The sequence below is a fragment of the Thunnus thynnus genome, chromosome 17, assembly GCF_963924715.1.
Source record: "Thunnus thynnus chromosome 17, fThuThy2.1, whole genome shotgun sequence".
Classification (NCBI taxonomy): Eukaryota; Metazoa; Chordata; class Actinopteri; order Scombriformes; family Scombridae; genus Thunnus; species Thunnus thynnus.
In genome coordinates, this window is record NC_089533.1 from 25,315,528 (window position 1) to 25,336,364 (window position 20,837).

At 39.8% G+C, this 20,837-nt stretch overlaps 2 protein-coding genes across 2 annotated transcripts; both read right to left on the bottom strand.

Moving 5' to 3' along the window:
* Positions 1-1,693: 1,693 nt before the first annotated feature.
* LOC137168285 (cyclin-dependent kinase 5 activator 1-like) lies at positions 1,694-10,265 on the bottom strand. Its single transcript, XM_067570808.1, has 3 exons — positions 9,600-10,265; positions 7,536-8,183; positions 1,694-7,337 (listed from the first exon to the last, which is right to left on the bottom strand). Exons 2-3 carry the CDS (start codon positions 8,049-8,051, stop codon positions 6,846-6,848), a joined length of 1,008 nt encoding a protein of 335 aa, XP_067426909.1. The 5' UTR covers positions 8,052-8,183; positions 9,600-10,265; the 3' UTR covers positions 1,694-6,845.
* A 4,436-nt stretch (positions 10,266-14,701) lies between these two features.
* Positions 14,702-17,546, bottom strand: LOC137201389 (uncharacterized). The gene is made up of 2 exons (XM_067616426.1): positions 17,372-17,546; positions 14,702-16,179 (listed from the first exon to the last, which is right to left on the bottom strand). Exons 1-2 carry the CDS (start codon positions 17,399-17,401, stop codon positions 15,193-15,195), a joined length of 1,017 nt encoding a protein of 338 aa, XP_067472527.1. The 5' UTR covers positions 17,402-17,546; the 3' UTR covers positions 14,702-15,192.
* Between the last annotated feature and the right edge of the window lie 3,291 nt (positions 17,547-20,837).

The following is a 20,837-nucleotide window of genomic DNA, read 5'->3' on the forward strand; positions in this document are numbered from 1 at the left end:
TGCTTCAGCACCACGGACAGCGCCCCCGTTACACAGACTGTCGCACCGCAGTATTACAATCCTGCTGAGACAAGGGAAACGGTAGGCTACAACAACCCAGAGGGAGTATAAAATAGGCAATGGAAGTGTTAACATGTAAGGGGAAAAAAAGATCAACAGACAACTGAACATAATAAGTGATATTCAGTTGCAGCACCGCCCACCCGGGCTGACCTTGAAGCTAATTCAGCGCCATGAAGAGCGTAACAGTCAGTATGACACAGTATATTCACAGTACACTCAGTCTCAGTGTACTCAGCCCACCTATGCTTTCTGTATTCCTTCTGTTTTTGCCAGTCTTAATGATTGGATTCAGTTATTGGGTAATGGGATCACTTAATTTCATATCCTGATGGTCGCTGTGTCAGCAGTATAACAATATAATACAAAGTGTATTTTAATTATGGAAAATTACATACGATGATAAATAATATTTTTCGTTATTTTACAGTGTTTTATTGGCCCTCCAGCTGTCAGAATATTTCTGGGTTTTTTTTAAGTTTTAAAGGTTTTTAAAAAAAATTTTTTTTTTTAAATCCACAGTCCTCCTTCTGTGCAAAAATGTATTTAAAAGCTCATCTGAAGCTAATATGAAGCTTAAGTCATCCAAATGAGTCAAACCAAGTAGATATCTTTCAACGTTTCACAAAACAACTCTTCCCGCTCACGATAAAAACGTTACAGTACTGTTACTTCAAAAACAAAATCACCATATACAACAAGCTACTCTTTAACAGCAAATTAGCTAACATTTTACATTAGCATTAAGTTGGATTTATTTCACACCTTGCTAATGTTAAAATGCCAATGGTAGTTGCAAATGGCTTTCTAAAAGATTGAGGATAAAGTTATATTTGAAAATTTCACTCTTTGTGTGGCTTTACAGCACTGTTAAATTAGGCTTGTTTGTTTTTGTACTTTTGTGGCAGAAAAGGAAGTGAGGCACTTCTAAATTAAAGTGATGCCCCTCATGCCAGGGCCCCTTCTCTCTTCCCATGTGGCATCTCTGATGCTCATAGACCTGATTCACCATACCTGAGGTCCACAGTTGGACTATCTTGGCCCTGACAAGCATTAGTCTGTGCACCTTCAGAACCATGGAGAGCACCACGGACAGAGACTGGAATGTTCTGTTAGCACCCTGGACAGCAACAGAGAGAACAAACCATCGTGCACATGGTGTTAAAATTTTAGCATCCGAGCTTGAATTACATCCATCCTTGACTGTGGTCTTTGTGCGTCCCCACAACATTGTCAACACTACACCCACTAAGGTGCTAGAGAGTCATGCAAGCAATAATGGCATTGCCTATTATGGGGCTTCCTCCTGGATAGGAGCTCTCAAAACTCCCCAAATACCACTTCATCCCTGCACCAAATCTACTCTGCAGCAGCTGTATCACTTCAACAACTCGCTGCTGCCTGGCTGTGGTCAGGCAAAGAACTGTCTCTAAAGGGTCATAACATGAGAAAAGCGATAAATCTGGGACATTCTATACATAAAGGGCTCAGAGTTTGCATGTTTTTACTTCAGCAGCACATTTTAGCATCTATCTATCTATCTATCTATCTATCTATCTATCTATCTATCTATCTATCTATCTATCTATAAAATCACATGACCCAAAAATAAACAAAGACATGCATGCTTGTAAAGATTTTTTTTATAAAGTACCTGTAACAGTTGATCAAATTATTCTTATTTCTCACATACATATTCATACATCCACATAGTAACAGACTGCAGCATCAGTACTCTAGTAACACTAGTAGCCTTGACTTTTGTTCAACAAAGATTCTTGTATACACAATATGATTCACAAATGAAAAGGAAGGAAAACCATAATAACGTCATCATCATTATCATAAGCTTCATATGTTACACAATAGTTTTTGTCTTGTACGTGTTGCAAATATGGCACATAGTTATGAGTTGATCAGTGATGAGATCATGTATGGGAGGAGTGGGAGGGGTGTCAACTCATACTTCTCCCTCTAATTCTAGAAAAAGGTTCATTCCCAGGGTGAGTTTTCCTTTCCTTGTCACCTCTTCTGGTAGGACTGAAGCAGGTGGAAGCAAAAATTGTGAAAAACTTCAAAGGACTTTTGCTCATCAGTTCTACTGTTTAACAGAGGAATACATCATCACTCATCTTGTCTGTCAAAAGCTGCCATCTGACTTCCACATGGTACTGACTAATCAAAATGTAATACTGAATACTAAGTGTGTGTGTTGGGGGGGTGGGGGGTGGGGTGTATTCTCCACGCAGGATAGTGTGTTGAATTTTAATTTAATAGAAATAGTAGAATTGACCATTCGCTAAACCAAAACAGCTTGTCTAATAGCTTAGCGACTATAACTGGGCATGACAGGCCTGTCAAGCTTTGGATTTCTCCACATGTTGAAGTTGGAGTCAGAGTGATACTCATTTAAAGAGTTTGGAGGGTGGTGTCTTTTTTGGTAGCCTTTCCAAAACCAGAAGCACAAGTGTAAAGAATAGTTTAAACTGTGTGTTTATCTGCTCTAACATACATTGCAAATGTTAGCATGTCCGTCTAACTAGTTTATTACCAACAGTAATAAATGAGTGTTACTCAAAGAGCTTATTGACCAATTGTGGGGTTACAAGTTTCATAAAAACAAAAAGGCCCATTCCCAAGTATTTCTCCACTGGCAGCCAGCCTTGAAGACAGAGTTTAGGGTAACATTAGCAGTTCTGTCTCTTAATTGGATTTGGGAAAATTGAGCACTTAATCCTCATCCTAAAAGCCTTTTCTCATGTAGTATGTAAGCTAAACAGTACCAAAAATTGTCCCATACAATATCATGTATGCAGACATCAAGTGCATATTTAACAAGATTCCCATTTAAAAGCGAGTTAGCTGGAAACACTAAAAAGTCAGCTTTCAATTAACTCATGAAGCTATTGTTAGATTAATTAGCTACAGGTAATAAATCTGCCCAGGTATGTTGTCTTTTCAGACACCAAAGTCGATAGTCAGTGACTAGAAATGAGAAGCCTGCTTATTGTCTTCCTCTGTCTGAAATCAAGGACCCACTGCTTAGCGAATGGTCAATTAAACCTTTAAAAAATCGACACTATGTAACAGTTTGTTATTTCAACATAAATATTCATTATTATTCCACTAAATTTGTGTGGTATTCAATTCATTGCTTTGTAGAAATTTTGCATTGTATTGTAGATTACTGTGTTGAAGTTGAATTTGAACATGTCTTTTATCAGTTAACCTGCAGTGATAGATCCCACCAAACCTACTACTTACAGTTTGGATCATCAAGTTCCACAAATTAAGAAAAAAAAAATCAACTGTTTTCTTGGGAATGCCATTCAGATAAATGCTACTTGTCTAGTGTTCAACCCATCAAAAACAGCTAGGAGGAAGGACATGTAAACAAGCTTGTTTGCCATGGATTCATTCTTCATGTGCATATTTGTCTCATGAGGTCTGGCTCTGGATCAAGGCTACATTTTTTTTTACAGCATGGTACCTACTGTAGCCCAGTCAGTTATCATCTGAACACAAAACAAAATTAGAGTTAAAACATCACCTGCATCGTGGAGACACCCAGTCTGGAAACAGGCATGGCATTCTTTTGTGTTAATAAGGTTTTAAAATTCCATTTCCCATGTTTTTATGTGAAAAGGGAACATCATTTTTGTATTTTTAAATCATATCAGAGAGCAGGCCAAATACAATTTTTCAGAAATTATAAAGTCACTAACAGAATGCTGAATGCTCCAGCTTTGGTTGACCCCAATTTTGGCTTACATTTTGCAAAGTGACACATAAAAGTGTATTAAAATCACAAGATTTCCATTTTGACACCACGTCCTTGTTATATCAACAAAGTCCTTCTTTTCTGGTCTACATCTCTGATACATGATGCAGCAACATCGTGAAAAAGCGTATTCATGAAATTCCTTTATAGTCTGTCTTGTTCAGCAGTCTGAGACTTTCAACTGGCTCATGTTCTTTATTTCTTATGTTTTTGTTGTTTTTTTGTATGAAATAATGAGTCTTTAGAATGATATGGCACAAGATATCTGCCCTGTTTGAGAAGGCAGAGCTTCTCAAAAGTTGAAGACAGTTTATTGGCTACGGTTAGACTTAGTGATGTGACATCATCAAGGCAAGGAATCTCTCCAGAAGGGAACACGTGGAGCATCTGTATCTCCCAAAAAAGTTTCATCCTGACACAGTTAACTCCTTACAGCAGTCCTTAAAGGGGCACTCCACCAATTTTAGACATGAAGTTCAATTTACTACTAAGCCTGTGAAAACAGTTGTTTCATGTCTAATGTAGCTCTGAAGGGAGTGTTAGTAAAAAAATAATTTTATGTAGATTTTTTACTAGCCCCATCTCTAGTATAACTGGTTTCTCAATGGGGAGCTATTTAATCTGGGAGGGGTCTTTTAGGCCCCTCAGCACCATGGAACCAAGAACAGTAGAAATCCTGTAAAACAAATGAAGGTGCAACGCTTTGCCTTTATTATTATGTGCAGCATAAGCAGGGACACAGCTAGCCTGTCACACATATCCTTCATTAGAGAGCCCTTGTGCCGAGTCGCCATGATGTCACATCAAGGAGTCTAGCTTTCAGCAGTTCAGCGTGGCGACCGCTCAGTCTCTTCTGTAACGTGTGGTGCGGTGTGCCCAACACAAAGCAGCATGCTAGGAAACCTATAGAAGCACACATGCATGTCAAACAACTCAGTGAATAAGTAAGCCATCAGGTCAGCGGACCAGAGAGTCTCTAAATATGGGACGACTGGACTGGACCGCACCAGACAGGACAGGACAGGTTCAAATCAGACCAGAGCGGATAAACAGAGAGAGAGAATCTATGTAGTTTTAGTTTGTTCAGGTTACTGTGGAGAGCAATGAACAGATGAGAAAGGGGGGGGCGGGGGAGAGGGGGGGGCACACTTCAAACAGCAGAGGTCCCTCGAGCCAAGTGGCGACAGCAACATCAAAGCGTTTTGTTTTGGAAGAAAAGTCGCATCAACATTTGTGGCGTCTGCTCCTGCCTGCACACACCTGGAATATAATCACATTTTCTTTCATTCTGTCGTATGTAACCATTGGTTGAGACGGATCACATGATCTGCTCTCTGAACACGTCCTTCACAACCCAGCTCCACCAATCATTCATACAGTATGATGCACACAACATGAGTGCAGTATTTTAAAACTGAAATTTCTTTCTTTCTTTCTTTCTTTCTTTCTTTCTTTCTTTCTTTCTTTCTTTCGTTCTTTCTTTCTTTCTTTCTTTCTTTCTTTCTTTCTTTCGTTCTTTCTTTCTTTCTTTCGTTCTTTCTTTCTTTCTTTCTTTCTTTCAATAAAACATTTTCCTGTGGTCATTCAGGACAGCAGCAATATGGACTGCAGGAGAAAGTGCAAGGGAACAGCAAGGAATGAGATAAATTCCCATGTAAATATGCCCTTTAGGAGTCAGTATTGCATTTTCCCATGTTTTTGTAAATGTAAACAGCTTACAGCAGGGCTTGTTTAATGATTATTAATCTGTGCCCATTGGATTAGTATTTCATACTCTTAAATTCGATCAGAGATTTGACTAGATAAATCCAAATGTTCCCTTAAAAGTATAGCACAGTACTTTATGTAATGGATGAATGAACCCACTACAGTACCATTATGTCAAATAGAGATGTTAATTTGTCATTCTGACACGTTTGCAGACTAGTTGTGTTGTGGTTGATTCTAGCTTATCCATGTTGTGATTTTATCATATTCAAAGTTTCAACCGTGGGCCTCGCAGCCAGAGTTGGAGAGTGCAATAAGCTTGGGCAGGACAATAGGAAAAAGGTAAAGTGGAGTTGGCAATAAGCAGGTGGTCATGTGCAAGGACATATGAAGTGACCTCATGCAACGTGGTTCTAGTTTTTCAATACCCTGACATTTCTCTATAGCGAAAATGCCTGGATACTATCACACAATATCCTTTGTATCAATATCCTGTAGCTTTATATTTATAATATTCACCCTTAATTATGTTACTCCGTGTTGTCTGGCGTTTCTAACCTCTTTCAATCAAAAGACAGAAAAACACTTGCTACTTCACCAGGAATATCAGATTTCATTTCTTATCTCACTGAAACAAGGTAGAGGTCAGACTGATGCGTGTCTCTGGACCTGAGGCAAAAGATAAAAATGATAAATATGTCTTTCTTACAGCCTGTTAATGTCAAATCACTTACCCTGCTGGTTAGGCATTTGATAAAAACAGCTTTGCTTGTCTCTGCTGTCAGTTACATTGTTCTTGAAAAACAAATGATCATATCTTTGCCTTAAAGCTTGTTATTGTCGCATTCTGAGCCGAGCAACCGGGACGTTGGATACCAACAAGTAGCCTATCAGTCTTGAGAATCTAATCAGATCCAATTGTGTCCAATAATGTATCTGAGTGTGTGGCATGCACCACGGCAACTGTTATCTGCTTTGTGGTGGTAAAACTGCCCTGTAGGCCAATTGCTGCGTTCAGGTGAGACACTGCAGATCAGTTACTCCCTCTGTCTGAAAGCCTATAAGCGTTTAGGTGCCTCATTACCCACCTCAAACAATATAAACGTCATGTTTGAAGCTCTTTGTTCTGGGTTACAAACAGGAAATTCGGTTAATTATAGACCAGTAGAGACGCCAGACAACAGCACTGCTCCCAGTTAGCGCTACACTGCTCAACATTAGTCCACCTGTCCTCAGCCTATTAAACCCATCAATCTTCCCACCCATCTATCCTTTCTTCCCCCCTCCCAGGTCCCTCTTATCGGTCAAGGCCTATAAGGAGTTTGGTCTTCTCCTCCTCTTTCTTGCTTTCATTCTTCAGGTCAGCAAACACCTGGGTGAAGAAGTGTGGGTCGGTGTTGATCTGGAGCATCTTGCCGCTCATGCGGTTGATGATCTCCAGGCAGCGGTCCCAGAAGGCTTCCTTCTCTGCCTCGACCAGGAAGGGCTTCAGCGGGTAGGAGATCTCGTTGCCCATGTAGGAGTAGGAGAGGTAGAGGCAGGTGAGCAGCGAGGCCTGCAGCTCGCGCTCTGAGGCCACCTCGGCGGAGACCACATCGCGGCACAGCATGTAGAGGAAGACCACGTTGGCCGGAGTGATGAAGCCCTGATCCTGCCAGCCCTGTAGGAGGAGGGAGCGGTCCACACTGCGCAGCCACAGCACTGGATCTGTCGGGGATAGACGCTTCAGTCTGTAACACCGACGGCACAGGAACTCGCCCAGGCTGCGCATCAGTTCACTGGTGGAGGCCTGGGTTGAGAAAAGGGGATGGAGGGTCAGCAAAGAAGAGGAAAAAGGAAAGAGAAAAAAGGGAAGGTAAGAAAGAGGATTGGGGAAAAGAGACAGCAGAGTGTGAATCTCTAGAGATGACAGAATGCTTTTAATTTGATGACAATTTGTCTATGATTACAAAAAACCCCAATAAGAAACCATTAGAATTAGGGTTACCTGGACAATGACACGTTTTGGCGTGCCAGCTGCAGTAGATGGCTGGATCCCAGAGCCTGTGAGGGAATTCTTTTTGGCAGCGACAGTAGCTACGTTAACCAGGGTCTTGGAGGTGGGCAGGTGGGAGGAGGTAGTGGTGGTGGTGGCTGAGGGGTCCTGGTTGGATGAGTAAGACGAAAGGTTTGCACAGGACTGAGACTTCTTCAGCTTTAGGCTATTAGAGCCTGAATTGGCGGTGGCGACGGCATGGCCATCCGGCGAGCTCCCTTTCCCACCATCCCCGCCATCTGACTGCAGCTTCTTGGAGCCCTTCCTCTTCGCTGATACAGCCACAATGCGTTTCCATGGCAGCACACTGATGATTGAGGGGCGTTTGAGGGATTTTGCAGCGGCGGCGGCAGCATCCTTGGCGTTCTTGCTGTTCTGGACTGCTGTGTAGTGGCCCACCGTGGCCGGGCCGTCCTCAAACAGCGCTGCCTTACGGTAGCTAGGGGACAGTGACAGCACAGTACCCATGATGCCTGGCGAGGGTTAGCAAAGGGACACAGGAAGGGTGGAGTGGGGAGCAGTGTGGGGAAAGCTCTTCAATTGGTCAAGACAAAGAGCTTTGAGAGGACCAAAGTGACTCACTTCTGGAGGATGTTGAACCTGTGAGCAAAGAACAGGAAGGAATGGCAATATTCTCCATTATATGTAGTAAACAACGCAGAATTAACTCAATAATAACAAACACATCATTTACATCCAAATTCAGTGTGGATCGACCTGCCTTGATATCTCTTTCCAATGTGTTTTTGCTGTCTCCCAGTTACCATGACAACTGAGTAAAAACTCCATCCCCTCTCTTTTGATAAACTACTGTTAGATGAAGGTCAAAGATGAACTGTCATACTCTAGTTTTTTCTTGTTTTTGTAAATAATGAGCGAGGGGAAAACATATCAAAGTCCGCTTACTAGCTTTTGCTCAGCTTTTAAGTTCATCACAGTCTTCTGAGCAGATGGAGTTTGCTCAGTTGTCATGGAGATGCCGCTGCCAAGATAACTACTTCAACAGTGCTGTTACTGTCCTCCGGCTACCATGACAACTAAGCAAACTCCATTCCCTGATGAAGACCATGAGATGTGGTTGAGAGGCCCAGAAAAACTACTTAGTGGACCTTGTTTTAAGATTTTTTTTTTTTCTGTTTCAGAGGTTACGCTTAAGGTTTTGCTTGTTTTTGTGAGCAGTGAGTGCGGATGAAACCTATCAAGATTTCAAAAGGTAACTGATTGTATCAAATGAAAATACTTAAACATTTACCTCTGATATAATGTCATGTTGACAGAACATTATGTGTAAATGGTTTTATTATGTTTTATCACTGAGATTTTTTCTAGATGAAAATTTAATAAGAAATTCTATGGCTACCTAATTTGGTGGCATTCCCTCACACTAGTAATGTAGTGGTCACATAAAGGAGTCTCATGGTTTATTTTCCTGTCACACAAAATGAGCATCCCTGGGTATAAAGGGACCCCAGCAATCATGAACCAAATTTCCATTGGGTTTTAGCCTTAATCTCTATAATTAAATCATGTCTCTATCTCTCTCTACATACAACATATATTATGCATCCTCGCTCACCATAGCGCGGGCCTGCCGCCACTCTAGCGTTCATCAGTATTATATAAGAACCAAGATAAGGCCACAGAGGCATGAGAAAGAAATGTGCGCAAGCATCCATCTTAGCTTCAAAATGGAAGCCCTGAAAACAGCCCACCCCCCCACAACACAAGGCATCTTCAGAAACAACAGCTGATGTTTTCATACACACACACAAACATAATAAAATAAATATGATGGTGTCTTCAATGCTTGTATGAGCCATTTTTGAGCAACATAGATCCTCTAAATATGAAAAATAGGAGAGCTTTTCTTACACACCTGTACATTAAATGTTGGTGTGTATTTATTGTTAACTGTTGAGCATGTATATTACGCTATTTGGGCCTGCTTTTTAGGCTGTTTTATCATTTGAAGAGCTGTTTTCATATAAAGCAAAACAATTCGCCATGTTTTCCTACCTTCTAATTAATCGACTCTTCTTGTGAAATCCATGTATCACACCTTGACCCCCTTTGCTGCTGTGCAAATGTGGTCAAAATGTGACTGCTTCCCACCCGTTCTGCTCGGTTTCCACACACCGCGGCCGCCAACGCAAGCTGCCCGGGTTCCAGGGCGTGAAAACGGCTCGGTCCCTGCCAATGTAAACCCCCAGCGTTACAGGCCGACGGGTTTATCTTGTCCCGGTGGGTTACTGCCTTTTTTCCCCTCAAATCTTCATTTATAAAAAGTCCCTCGCTCGTCGATGGAAACACAGATACAAAGCAGGTGCGAGATGTGTTTCACTCCTTCGCTCGCTGCGAGTAGGAAGATGTCTTCCATTGAGAACCGAAAATCTATACGGTCACGGTTATTAATGTCCCGCTATGATGCTCACAGCTTGGACAAACCTGCCTCTAACATAAACGAAACAACACATATCGATTAAAAAAAAAACCTAAATCAACACAAAAGCGGAAAATTCCAAGAGAGAGAGAGAAAAAATGGCCACTATGAGTTCCAAAAATAGAAAGCAGCTTATTCCCTATGCAAACCTGCGAGAGGGAGAGAGGGAGACCCGTTGCTTTGATGCGGGCATCTGCAGTTATTCGGGTTGGATGTGGGAGCGAAATGACGCCTTTTGATTGGCTGCTGCCGGGATGCTGCTGCTGCTGGCCGTCGCTGTCGCAGCCGAGCCGCTGAAGCCATTGGCCGCCGACAGGCTCCAGCCTATCGGAGAGAGAGTTCGCTGTCCGAGGTGCTGAACCAGCCGACCAGATGTGTTAAAGCTGCTGCTGTGGAGGAGGAGGAGGAGGCTGGCTGCTGAAGACAAGCACGGAGGATTTTGTGAATCAGTCTGAGTAGGCCAAGCCCCTGTGGGTGTTAAATCCGTCTGCAGACAAATGTGTCGAGTTGCTGTCCTATTATTACAACTGTGTTTCATCATATTGTCATTCAATATCTGTTCATACACCAGCAACTACTTATGGATGTCCACAGGAGGGGTTGTAGTTGCTGACAATAAACACGTATATCTGCTTGCTTCATTATATTGTGTTCTAAATCATTTAACTGTTTATACACTGCTTACAAATGCTAAATAGAGAGATTTAAAGTAAAGTGTTACCAGTAAGGTTTTATTGTGCAAATACCTTTTCAAAAAATGCTACAGAAAAAGTAAAATAAGAATAAAAATAAAGGAAAACAATTTAACTTGATGCTAAATCATCACAGTATGTAGAATGAAAAAGAAAATGGGACTACTTTTCTCAAATCACACAGATCATAATATACTTCTCCAATGAATATTTTTGATTCAGCCAACCTCAGTGGTCAGAGGAAGCAAACTAGTTCTCAACTGTACCACCAAAGATCTTTAAATTCTAGATAAACCAGATGTAACATATGATATAGGGCCAAACCTGTGTTAAACATGCATACATGAGCTTAATTTCGGCTTTGAACTACTTTTCTTCAATCTTTAATAAAAGCTTACTTTTTCAGATATCACATGACAACACCAATGATTCCTGTAGATATACAGCATATCAACCTCCTCAAAGACCTAGTAAAGCTCAATTTTTTGATCACCTTGTATGTCATCTCCATTCTGTAAAGATTATGAAATACTCCATAGCCCTATTAGTTGTTGAATACAGTATGAAGAATAACCAAGGTCACTGCATATTTTCAGTTTATTAATAATTGAGCCTATACTCCCAACATAGTCTAAAAGAGACCCAATTGCAATCTCATAAGTCTTAAATTCATCAAGAGAAAAATGTACATGCATTAACTTATTCAAGAGGTTTAAAAAAAACTACTCATTTCTTTCTTTCTGAAATGTGTTATTTATATTTTGCTGCATGGTTTATTGCTGATCACCATTTTTAGCACCACATGCTAACCACATTTAATATGTTCTGTTGATCAGACTCAGCTGCTAAAACAACATCATCAGTTTATAACACAATACCCAATTTAGTGTCCTGACTAAATAACTCCCTCTCTGTGTAGAGATTAATCATTCATACATATTAAAAAAAAAAAGTTGGAGAGTGAAACTCACGTTGTTTAACTCCAAAAGGAGTTTCAAACCAGTCAGTAAACATGTAAACATTGATCTCAACTGGCCAACTGTACAAGCTCTGGATTGCTTTAGAAAATCTAATCCAATCAAAAGCCCTTTGATTGTCAATGAAAAATGCAAAAGTTGGTTTGCTGCTTTGTCAATTCTACTTTTAGAATAATACTACTAAATACTCTAAATAGCCTGTTGTTTGGTATATTAGAATAAAATTTTTAGGCTGTACTAAGAAGGCAGATGCTGCTATAATTGAGGGGTATTCTACAATTTGGTTCTATTTAGAGGGGAATGGAGACAGTGTTCAATTGGTAGACATCCAACTCATATATCCCAGTGGTGCTTAAAGAGTGTTCTGATCAGTGAACAGCAGGTGTCTCAGTTTTTCCTATAATTAGCACCAAGTTATAGCACCCCACTACAGACACATCAATTCTGTGATTCTCTCTTGTCTCTCCAGATGAAATTCATTGTACTAGCAGTGTGTCATCCAGCATCCAGAGGACCACCTGTTATCTACTGGCATTAACACATTGTGCTTTTTCAGTCATAAGCAAGACTCCATAAAATCATCAAATCTGTAGGCTGCAAGCTAGAAGGTGAATTTATCTGAATGGCTTTCTTCCCATATACAGCTCTACCCACAGGCAAAGGATGCCACTGAGTTAAACCGCTGGAGGGATTTGTAAAGCCTCTTAAAGAGGCTGCTGCATCTGAATGTGGAAAGAGGAATAATAGCTGAGCTCTGCATGATTTATCACAGTCAGTCACCTGGTTGCTGGCTGTATGTGTGTTTATTGATTTTCAGTTTTCCCAAGGATGCATTCAACAAAACAAAGAGCAAAGTAAAACAGCACAGCACAGAAAAGGCATATAACATCCCCCTCCCCCACCTACCACCCTCCTATGAGCATACATAGAAACAAAGATGAAAAAAAACACAATATATTTTCTAAGGTCACACAAAAGCAATACAAGGGTTATACAATAGCTCCAGGATGCAAAGTTTGACCCATTTTACTTTTGATCTCTGTTTAAAATCATTAGCAAAGAGACTCAAGATATGGGTGCATTTATACTGCAACATTTTCACACTTAATTTTAAGACATTGGGCATTATAGCATACCAGCCCCCATCTGTCTGAGATATCAATATAGCCTATAAATACTTTCACCAAGCTTATCTTTTGTTTACTGAGGAAAAGATATCTGGCCATTAAGATGATTGAAGACAGTCTGTTTGAGACTGAACAGAGATTGTTTATGGGCTGATTATTGTATAACTAGAACATAGTTCCATGTTCAGCTTGACACACAAGGCTGGACTGGCAACCAATTCCCTGACTTTACATCTAGTGCCACAAGCTGGTCAAAGTTTTCATTATCTGATGAAATATCCCTGAGGATGTATTCTAATCATTTTATTATTTACAATTTACAAACTTTTTATTTTTGACATTTTTGGTTCAGAGTAAAATGTCTCTGCTACTATTGGATGGATTGCAGGAATGACATTCATGTACAGGATGAATTATTATCACTTTGGTGATCCTCTGACATTTTTTATCTGGTGCCATCATCAATTCAAAACTTCAATTCATCAAATATTTGGTTTATGACCAAACTTTGTGTTTAGTGCTAATTAGCAGACATTAGCATGATAACACACTAGACTACAATCCTGAGCAGAGTAAACATGGCCTCTAAAAAATCAGCATGTTAGCATTCTCATTGTGAGCTTGTTAGTATGCTGACACTAGCATTAGGCTCAGACCACTGCTAAGCACAGCAAAACCTACCTGATGATATGAAGAGCTGCAGTTCCATCAGTATGTTCAAAACCAAATTAAAAAATCTTCTAAAAACAGCTCAGCTCTGTAACCACTGATTCTACATTTTTATCTCAGGGTCTTCTCATGAACACGAACAATCTTGCTTTTAATATGACAAGCTTACATTATTAATTTCTAGTTGACATTGTGGGTGTATGTGATGTGCTATTGTGTGTAGCTTTGTATTTTGTATAATGTGTCCTGTGTGTTTTTTGCTTTGTACTGTTTGTTATTGTGCTGTTATATTGTGCTGTATATATATTTAATTGTGACCTGCCGAAGGGACTGCAGATGAAAATTAGCTATAAGCTAACTAACTGGTGCAGTACATCAAATGGTAACATTTATGTTTAACACTGTGCATGGTCCCAATAAATACACCAATGAATAAATAAAAACCTATGTTATTAATAAAATTTCTATATACCATGAGAGAAAAATCATCCGTATCACCCACTCCTACAAGTTAACCATTTATTGTCTGTATGCAGATGGGTATTTAGCTTCCTCCCGCCTCTCTGCTGATGCTTTGAAACTCAAATAAAATTCAATTATCTTGTTAAAATATTTAATTTCAAAAGTTTAACTGCTAGACATAAAATGTCTCCTATCACACCAAAAACATCCTAACTCAGTGTATGTGCACTGGAGATTTCAAGTTTCAACATCACACTTGTGTAAGTAGAATATATTGTTACAAATCATGCTCGTAGGCCCATCCCTTAAAATCCCTTGGTGAGCACCGAGAAACTTTTCACTTTCAGCAGAATATGAAAATATGAATATGAAAACATCCTTCTAGTGTCAAACTCAGTACATCATTCTGCACAGAGAAGCTCAAACATCCAACTGTAGGAACAAGAAGAAAAACATATTTTTGAGTGGATGGGGACTTTAAAGGTTTGGTTGTTATTGCCGTAAAACTTGTGAAAAGTCAAATGGATAATGGAAACCTTAAATAATGTAAAACCACACAACCATAGAGAATAACCAGATTACAAGGAGAAGTATAATATCTACAGAGCCAGACTAAACCTTTTTGAGACCCTCAGCGGAATTTGTTTTTCAGGCAACAAACAGCTGCTTAGATTGCTTGTTATGCCTCAGGTCAACTATGAGTCCCTTTATCAACCCTCATCATGATGAGAAATTAAATAACTGGCTGCAGTATCATTTCATAGAATTATATATTTTGTAGCAGGAAAGATGGGTGTTAGGATAGAGGAAAGGGGGTAAGAAAGGATGGGGTTAGGATAGAGGAGAGGGGGAAAGGAAGGATGGGGTTAGGATAGAGGAAAGGGGGTAAGGAAGGAGGGATTAGGATTGAGGAAAGGGGGTAAGGAAGGATGGGGTTAGGATAGAGGAGAGGGGGTAAGGAAGGAGGGGTTAGGATAGAGGAAAGGGGGTAAGGAAGGATGGGGTTAGGATAGAGGAAAGGGGGTAAGGAAGGAGGGATTAGGATTGAGGAAAGGGGGTAAGGAAGGATGGGGTTAGGATAGAGGAGAGGGGGTAAGGAAGGATGGGGTTAGGATAGAGGAAAGGGGGTAAGGAAGGATGGGGTTAGGATAGAGGAGAGGCGGTAAGGAAGGATGGGGTTAGGATAGAGGAGAGGGGGAAAGGAAGGATGGGGTTATGGTGTGTGGTGGTGATGTCAGGGAGCTACTGCTGTCCACGTTGATCCAGACCAGCAGCAGCAGCAGCCATCATGCCATCATGGATTTCAATTTTGTTGCTACGACGACTCCAGAAGCCCCTCTTCTTCTTTTTCTTTTTCAAGGCGAGCTCCTGAAGCTGGATGTTTTGAATAATCAGGCGCTTTATCTCTTCGTTCGAGGTCTCTTCACGCTGGGTCAACTCTCTGATGGTCTGCTCCTTTAAATCGAGCCCTTCTTTGAAGCACTCTGCCATCTTGAGGTGTTCCCTTCTCAAAACCTCCTCATGGAGAGTGGGTTTCTTTATAGATTCTCTCTGTTTGAAACGCTGCTGTTGGAAAATGAGCTGTTTTTTGAAATTCACTTCCATCATGAGAACTTGCGTTCTAAAGGACTCCTCTTTCTTAGAGAGCTCCTGTTTGGAAAACTCCCTCTCCTCAGAGAGCTTGTTTTCATAGCTCTGCTTCCTCTCACTGAGCTCAAGATTGAAAGTCTCCTCCATCTTGGAGAGCTTCTTTGTGAAAGTCTCTTCCTTCTCGGAGAGCTCACATTTAAAGCTCTCCTCCTTCAGAGAGAGCTCCACCTTGAAACTCCTCTCCTTGGAGGCCAACTCCTGCTGGTAGCTTTTCTCCAGAGCCTCATGTTTGGTTTTCCAATCGTTTTTGCTCCGCTCAGCTTCCACTCTCTCTTTTACGAGGGCAGCTGTCTGAGCATCCAGCATTTTTCTGAGCTCTGTGACCAGAAGTTCTGACTTTGCCAGCTCCTCCTTCAGCCCGCTCATCTCAGAGATCTGATCTTCTTTCTCTTTTAAAGTGTCAAGCATCTGCTGGCGCTCAGCTTTCATGTTTTTGATGGCACGTTTAGCTGCAGAGTTCTTCTTTTGCAGGCTTTTGTTTGCCCAAACCAGTGTCTCTTGTTTTTCTCTGAGACAGTCCATCTCCTTTGTAAGTCTTTCTATTATGAAGGACTGTTCCTCCATCTCCCTCCTAAAGTCCTGTTGAAAAATAGTGAGAATAATTTGTCAGGTTGGCACCATTTAGTGTTTCACTTACTCCTAGAGGTGTTCTGGTATTTATTTGACCAGGTTTTGAGATACACATCTCTCTGACATTTCTTCCACCACCCCGATACAATAAAGGTGAATGGAATTTCATTTCTGGTTCTCTCCATATTGAAAAATCACATTTTCAAAAGCAACATTTCTCATCGGAAACAGAGTCCCTGTTGCTTAAAATAATCCTCAACACATGCTGTCAACAGTTTTCATGAAGAAAAACTGTCGCTTCACTAGAAAGTAGTTAATTAAACTGTTAAAGAGTAAACTGTTCATTGTGTATTATTATGTGCATTATCCTAGTAACCCTAGTAATGAGGATGTTATTTCTTGAAAGAGATGTTGCAATTGTTTTGTTTTTTATATACAGTACCAGTAAAAAGTTTGGAAACACCCTGCCGTTCCCTTGAATGAGAAAGTGTGTCCAAAATTTTGACTGGTACTGTATGTATGTATATATCATTTTTCATTGTTCTATTCCCATCTGTTGCTTTAGGGTGATGGAAGAAATCTCAGAGGCAAATATTTGAAAACCTGAAAAACTAAAACCAAATCTATTAACATTGCTAGTTACAACTAGAGACCATTGTATTTGTTGAAGCTTTAGGAAAAATATGAATAAATTAAAGAAGATTAAGGGCCACATAAAATAAATATGAATATATTAAATATGTTATATAAAATAAATAAATATAAATACATCACTCCACACATACTGACAATTGTAGATTGAAAATGAAATAAAGCTGCAGCTGCTGGCATCGGTGCTGTAGCTTATTATGTGCAAACAGTATATCATAATAAATAAATTTAAACTCTGTAATTCTATTTTGTTCTCATTTGTGCTTATAAGTCCAAATGCAATAAATCCTAAATAAAGTTGTCATACAATATCCTTAAATAAATAAATGAATATAAAATTGGGTATGAAAAGTTGCTAATTGGTGTTTAAAAAAGCGCCCTACAATCTACACATATCTGTGTGTCTTTTTTCATTTAATTCATTTATTTTTATAGGTTATTTTTCCAGTTGTGTGCTCCCAGAGCAGCTGTTCTGAGCCTTTGATTCAGGTTAGGTTAGAGAAGGAAAGTGTCTCTTGATCAAGTTTTTACTGACAAATAAATGTCTTACCTTTTTGGTTCTTAGATCTCTTTTCGCCATTTCTAAGATGCTGTTGTTGAAATTCTTCTCAGGGTAACAAACTGAATGAAGATATTTGGAAGTAGTTGATGATTTCTCTCCACTGATGAGGATACTTTCTCAGCTCGAGTGTTGAGTCCAAATGACTGTTGTTGCTGTGGGGAACTTATACTTTGTGTATGTATTCTAGAATTCTTCATGGAATGTAAATGTAAATCTTTAATCCATCACAAGATAGCATTCTATGAATGTGTGATGTCAATCATGCAGCCAAAAGGCCTGAATTAGTTTTACTGATGAAGTTAGTTGTACTAACATAAATGATCAGAGGCGAGAGAAACTACCCAGAGAATCACACAGAGTGAACAGACTTTTGCTCTTGTCCTGCTGTTTGTCAACATGTCCTCATGTACAGTACACACCACACTTAATGTATCTCCAATTCTCCAGTCTTCCTTTAATATTATTATCATATTTGAAAAATGTCATATTACAACAAGTACAGTGCCCATTCAAAATGTGCCTGTTCAGAACAGGCCAGAAGTTGAACCATAGAAGCAGTTTATGGCCTTCCGTTGGTTGAGTCTGCTGCCAATCAAATGTGTCTGCACTCCTACTGGCTAGTTTTACTGCCTCCACCTCTGTTTTTTTCTCCTGTGTATGCTCATTCTTCTCTCTCGGGCAGTTTAACTGAGCGTGTGCCTTTGTCCTGTTCAGCAAGTCAGAGCCCAGAAGCCCCGCCCTGCTGTGATGTGACAGTGTTTATATCAAACAGCCCATGCTGCACAGACACAGCTGAGTGGCTCGCTGTTTGCTTGTTCATTCAAACTTTATTAATATGAAATGTGTTGCATGTCCAAATTGCACCAAATTCGAGACTGCATGTCCTTGAGTCCCCAGCAATACACCCGCTGAGCGTGAAGTTGATCGGATAAATGGTTCTCCAGATATGTAAAGGACACACATACATACAGACAGACAGAGATTTCTTGTTTTTTAGTTAGATGAACTGCAGTGTCCGTTCAAGACATGTCTGAGACATCCTGCAGTAAGTCTTGAACGTACATGCCAATTTTCATTCACAGTACACAGTTCAATAGTAGAGCTTAAGGCTTAAACTTTTTCATATCATTAACACTATGGATGAAAAAAACTCCTATCAGCTGGACTACTGTACAGCACTTCTATCCTGTGTTTTGAAAAATGCTCTACAAAACATGGAAGTCTCACGACTTTGAAGAATGAGAATTGTTGCATGAAGAGTATTTGTATGAAGATTGTCTTCAGTAAATTAAGACACAGTCAATCTAGAAATAAGAATAGTTTTGGATGACTTATACAGTAGAAACTAGCATTACATGCTACTGTAGACAATTCTATCACCACAGTGTGGATGCAGCCTTTTCAAAACCAGCAACATCATCTCAAAGATAGCTGTCAATTTAAAAGCAAGACGTCTTTGTTCCACAGACATGGACTCATTTATGAAATAGGGATGTGCAGAGAGCCCAGTGTTAGTATTTGTATCTATATTTGTTGATGCAGCAGAATTATTTATATTTGTATTTGTATTTGAATAAAAGTGGAAATAGGTGTAAAAATCCTGTTTTTGTTTTTATTACGCTTTTAATTTTAGGATATTAAGGTGTTCAAATAAGTGTTTATGAATAAACTATCTTACATAGGAAGTCCCCACACCAGTCCTCAAACTCAAGTCTCCCAGATCATAGATGACTGTGCTGACTACTGAGCTAAACCAAGAGCATTACCAAAGTGCAGACAGACCTCTACTTGTTTATACACCCATAACACAGAGACAGCACAGTGTGTAATGTGCAGGGAAGAACTTCAAAGGCAATTCTTGTTTTGCACTTTTCAAAGAAGAAGGGGAACAACAGGTTATGGAGAGTCCCTTGGGAGCATTTTGCATGTGTCAGTAGCTCAGTTTTATCTCTGGGGAACATCCTCAACTCCGGGATTGATGTCCAAATAGGGAAATGTGTGTCATGTAGCAGGTGGATGTGACTCCCCTCATTGAGACCTGCTGATTGACGTAACAGCAGAGCAGAGGAGAGAGACTGAGATAGCGATGTTAAAATATTTACACAAAATAAATGTTTGTAAAAAAAAGAGAGTTTCTCACCCATCCACTTAGGCCCATACATGCTGTCCATCTGTGAAAACTGCAGTCAGCTGCAGTAATGGGAAACATCCAGGTGTGTATACAGTAGTACTCATCATGGATGTTGGTATGCATGCAAAGAAAAGCACACACATTGCTTTTTCTCTGCTCACTATATGTTCAGCTGCACAATTCTGACTTTCTCCCTGACTTGTTTTGTCCTGCTGCGTCCTCTAGAGGTGCAGCACTGCTACAACATCCAGAGGGAGCTTTGCCAAACATGCTCTACAAGATTAGGTAATAATGCAGGTTAGTGGTGCAAAATGTCTGACAAATGTGCACACTGTGAACCTGGAGCTTTTCTTTGTTTGTGACCCACGCACACACACACACACACACACACACACACACACACACACACACACACACACACACACACACACACACACACACAAACCCCCAGTAAACAAATACTTGACATTTCTCATTAACAGTGAAGTGCAAAGATTACAGGTAAAGTTGTTTAAACTTATTTTGGTAAAACTTTATTTTACAGGTCCCTTAATTTTATAGTATTTTCTGAGAGTAATTTGCAGAAACGTAACAGTTAATTTTAGGCAATTTTGCAATACATTTTGGTGCAATTAGGTACAAATTATGAGTAAAATGGAAAAAAGTTGCTTTATATGTGGATTAATACGATATGTTGTTCTTAATTTGCAAAAAAAATCTTAGTAGATTTGAATCTTAACAATTCTTTAGAAAAGTGAGAATACTTACCTACTTGATTCCAAATATAATGACACTTTTACCAACTAAACCAACTGAACACTCTGTTTTTTCTTATAATTTCTAACAAATTGCATCATCCTCTCTGTGAAAGACCCTAAAAATGAAGCCTTACATCCTGGCAAATCACACAGAACATTTTCAGGAAATGAAAGGACCAACAATCTTAAGTGTTGCACTTATAATGTATATAACTGAGAAATAAAGATGAATATCTCTCAGCTCCATGAATTCACAGGGTTCTTTGTGACTAAGACACAAATACATGACTTTGTTGTTTTTGCTCAGATTTAGTCAAATATATCTAGAGCCTAGCATGTTATTTGACTGGAGACATGGTTGAACTGGAATAAAACACGTATTTAGTAGAGAAGCAGCTGCTTGGAGCACATGCAGCTTTTATGGAAGAGAGTTCAGGCTGCTTTGATGAGATAAATGACCAATTATGCACATTGTTACTATTTTTTGACCTGATCATTCAGACACACATTCAAATAAAGAGACATATATTAATATGGACAATACAGTAATATAAAGACTGAAACC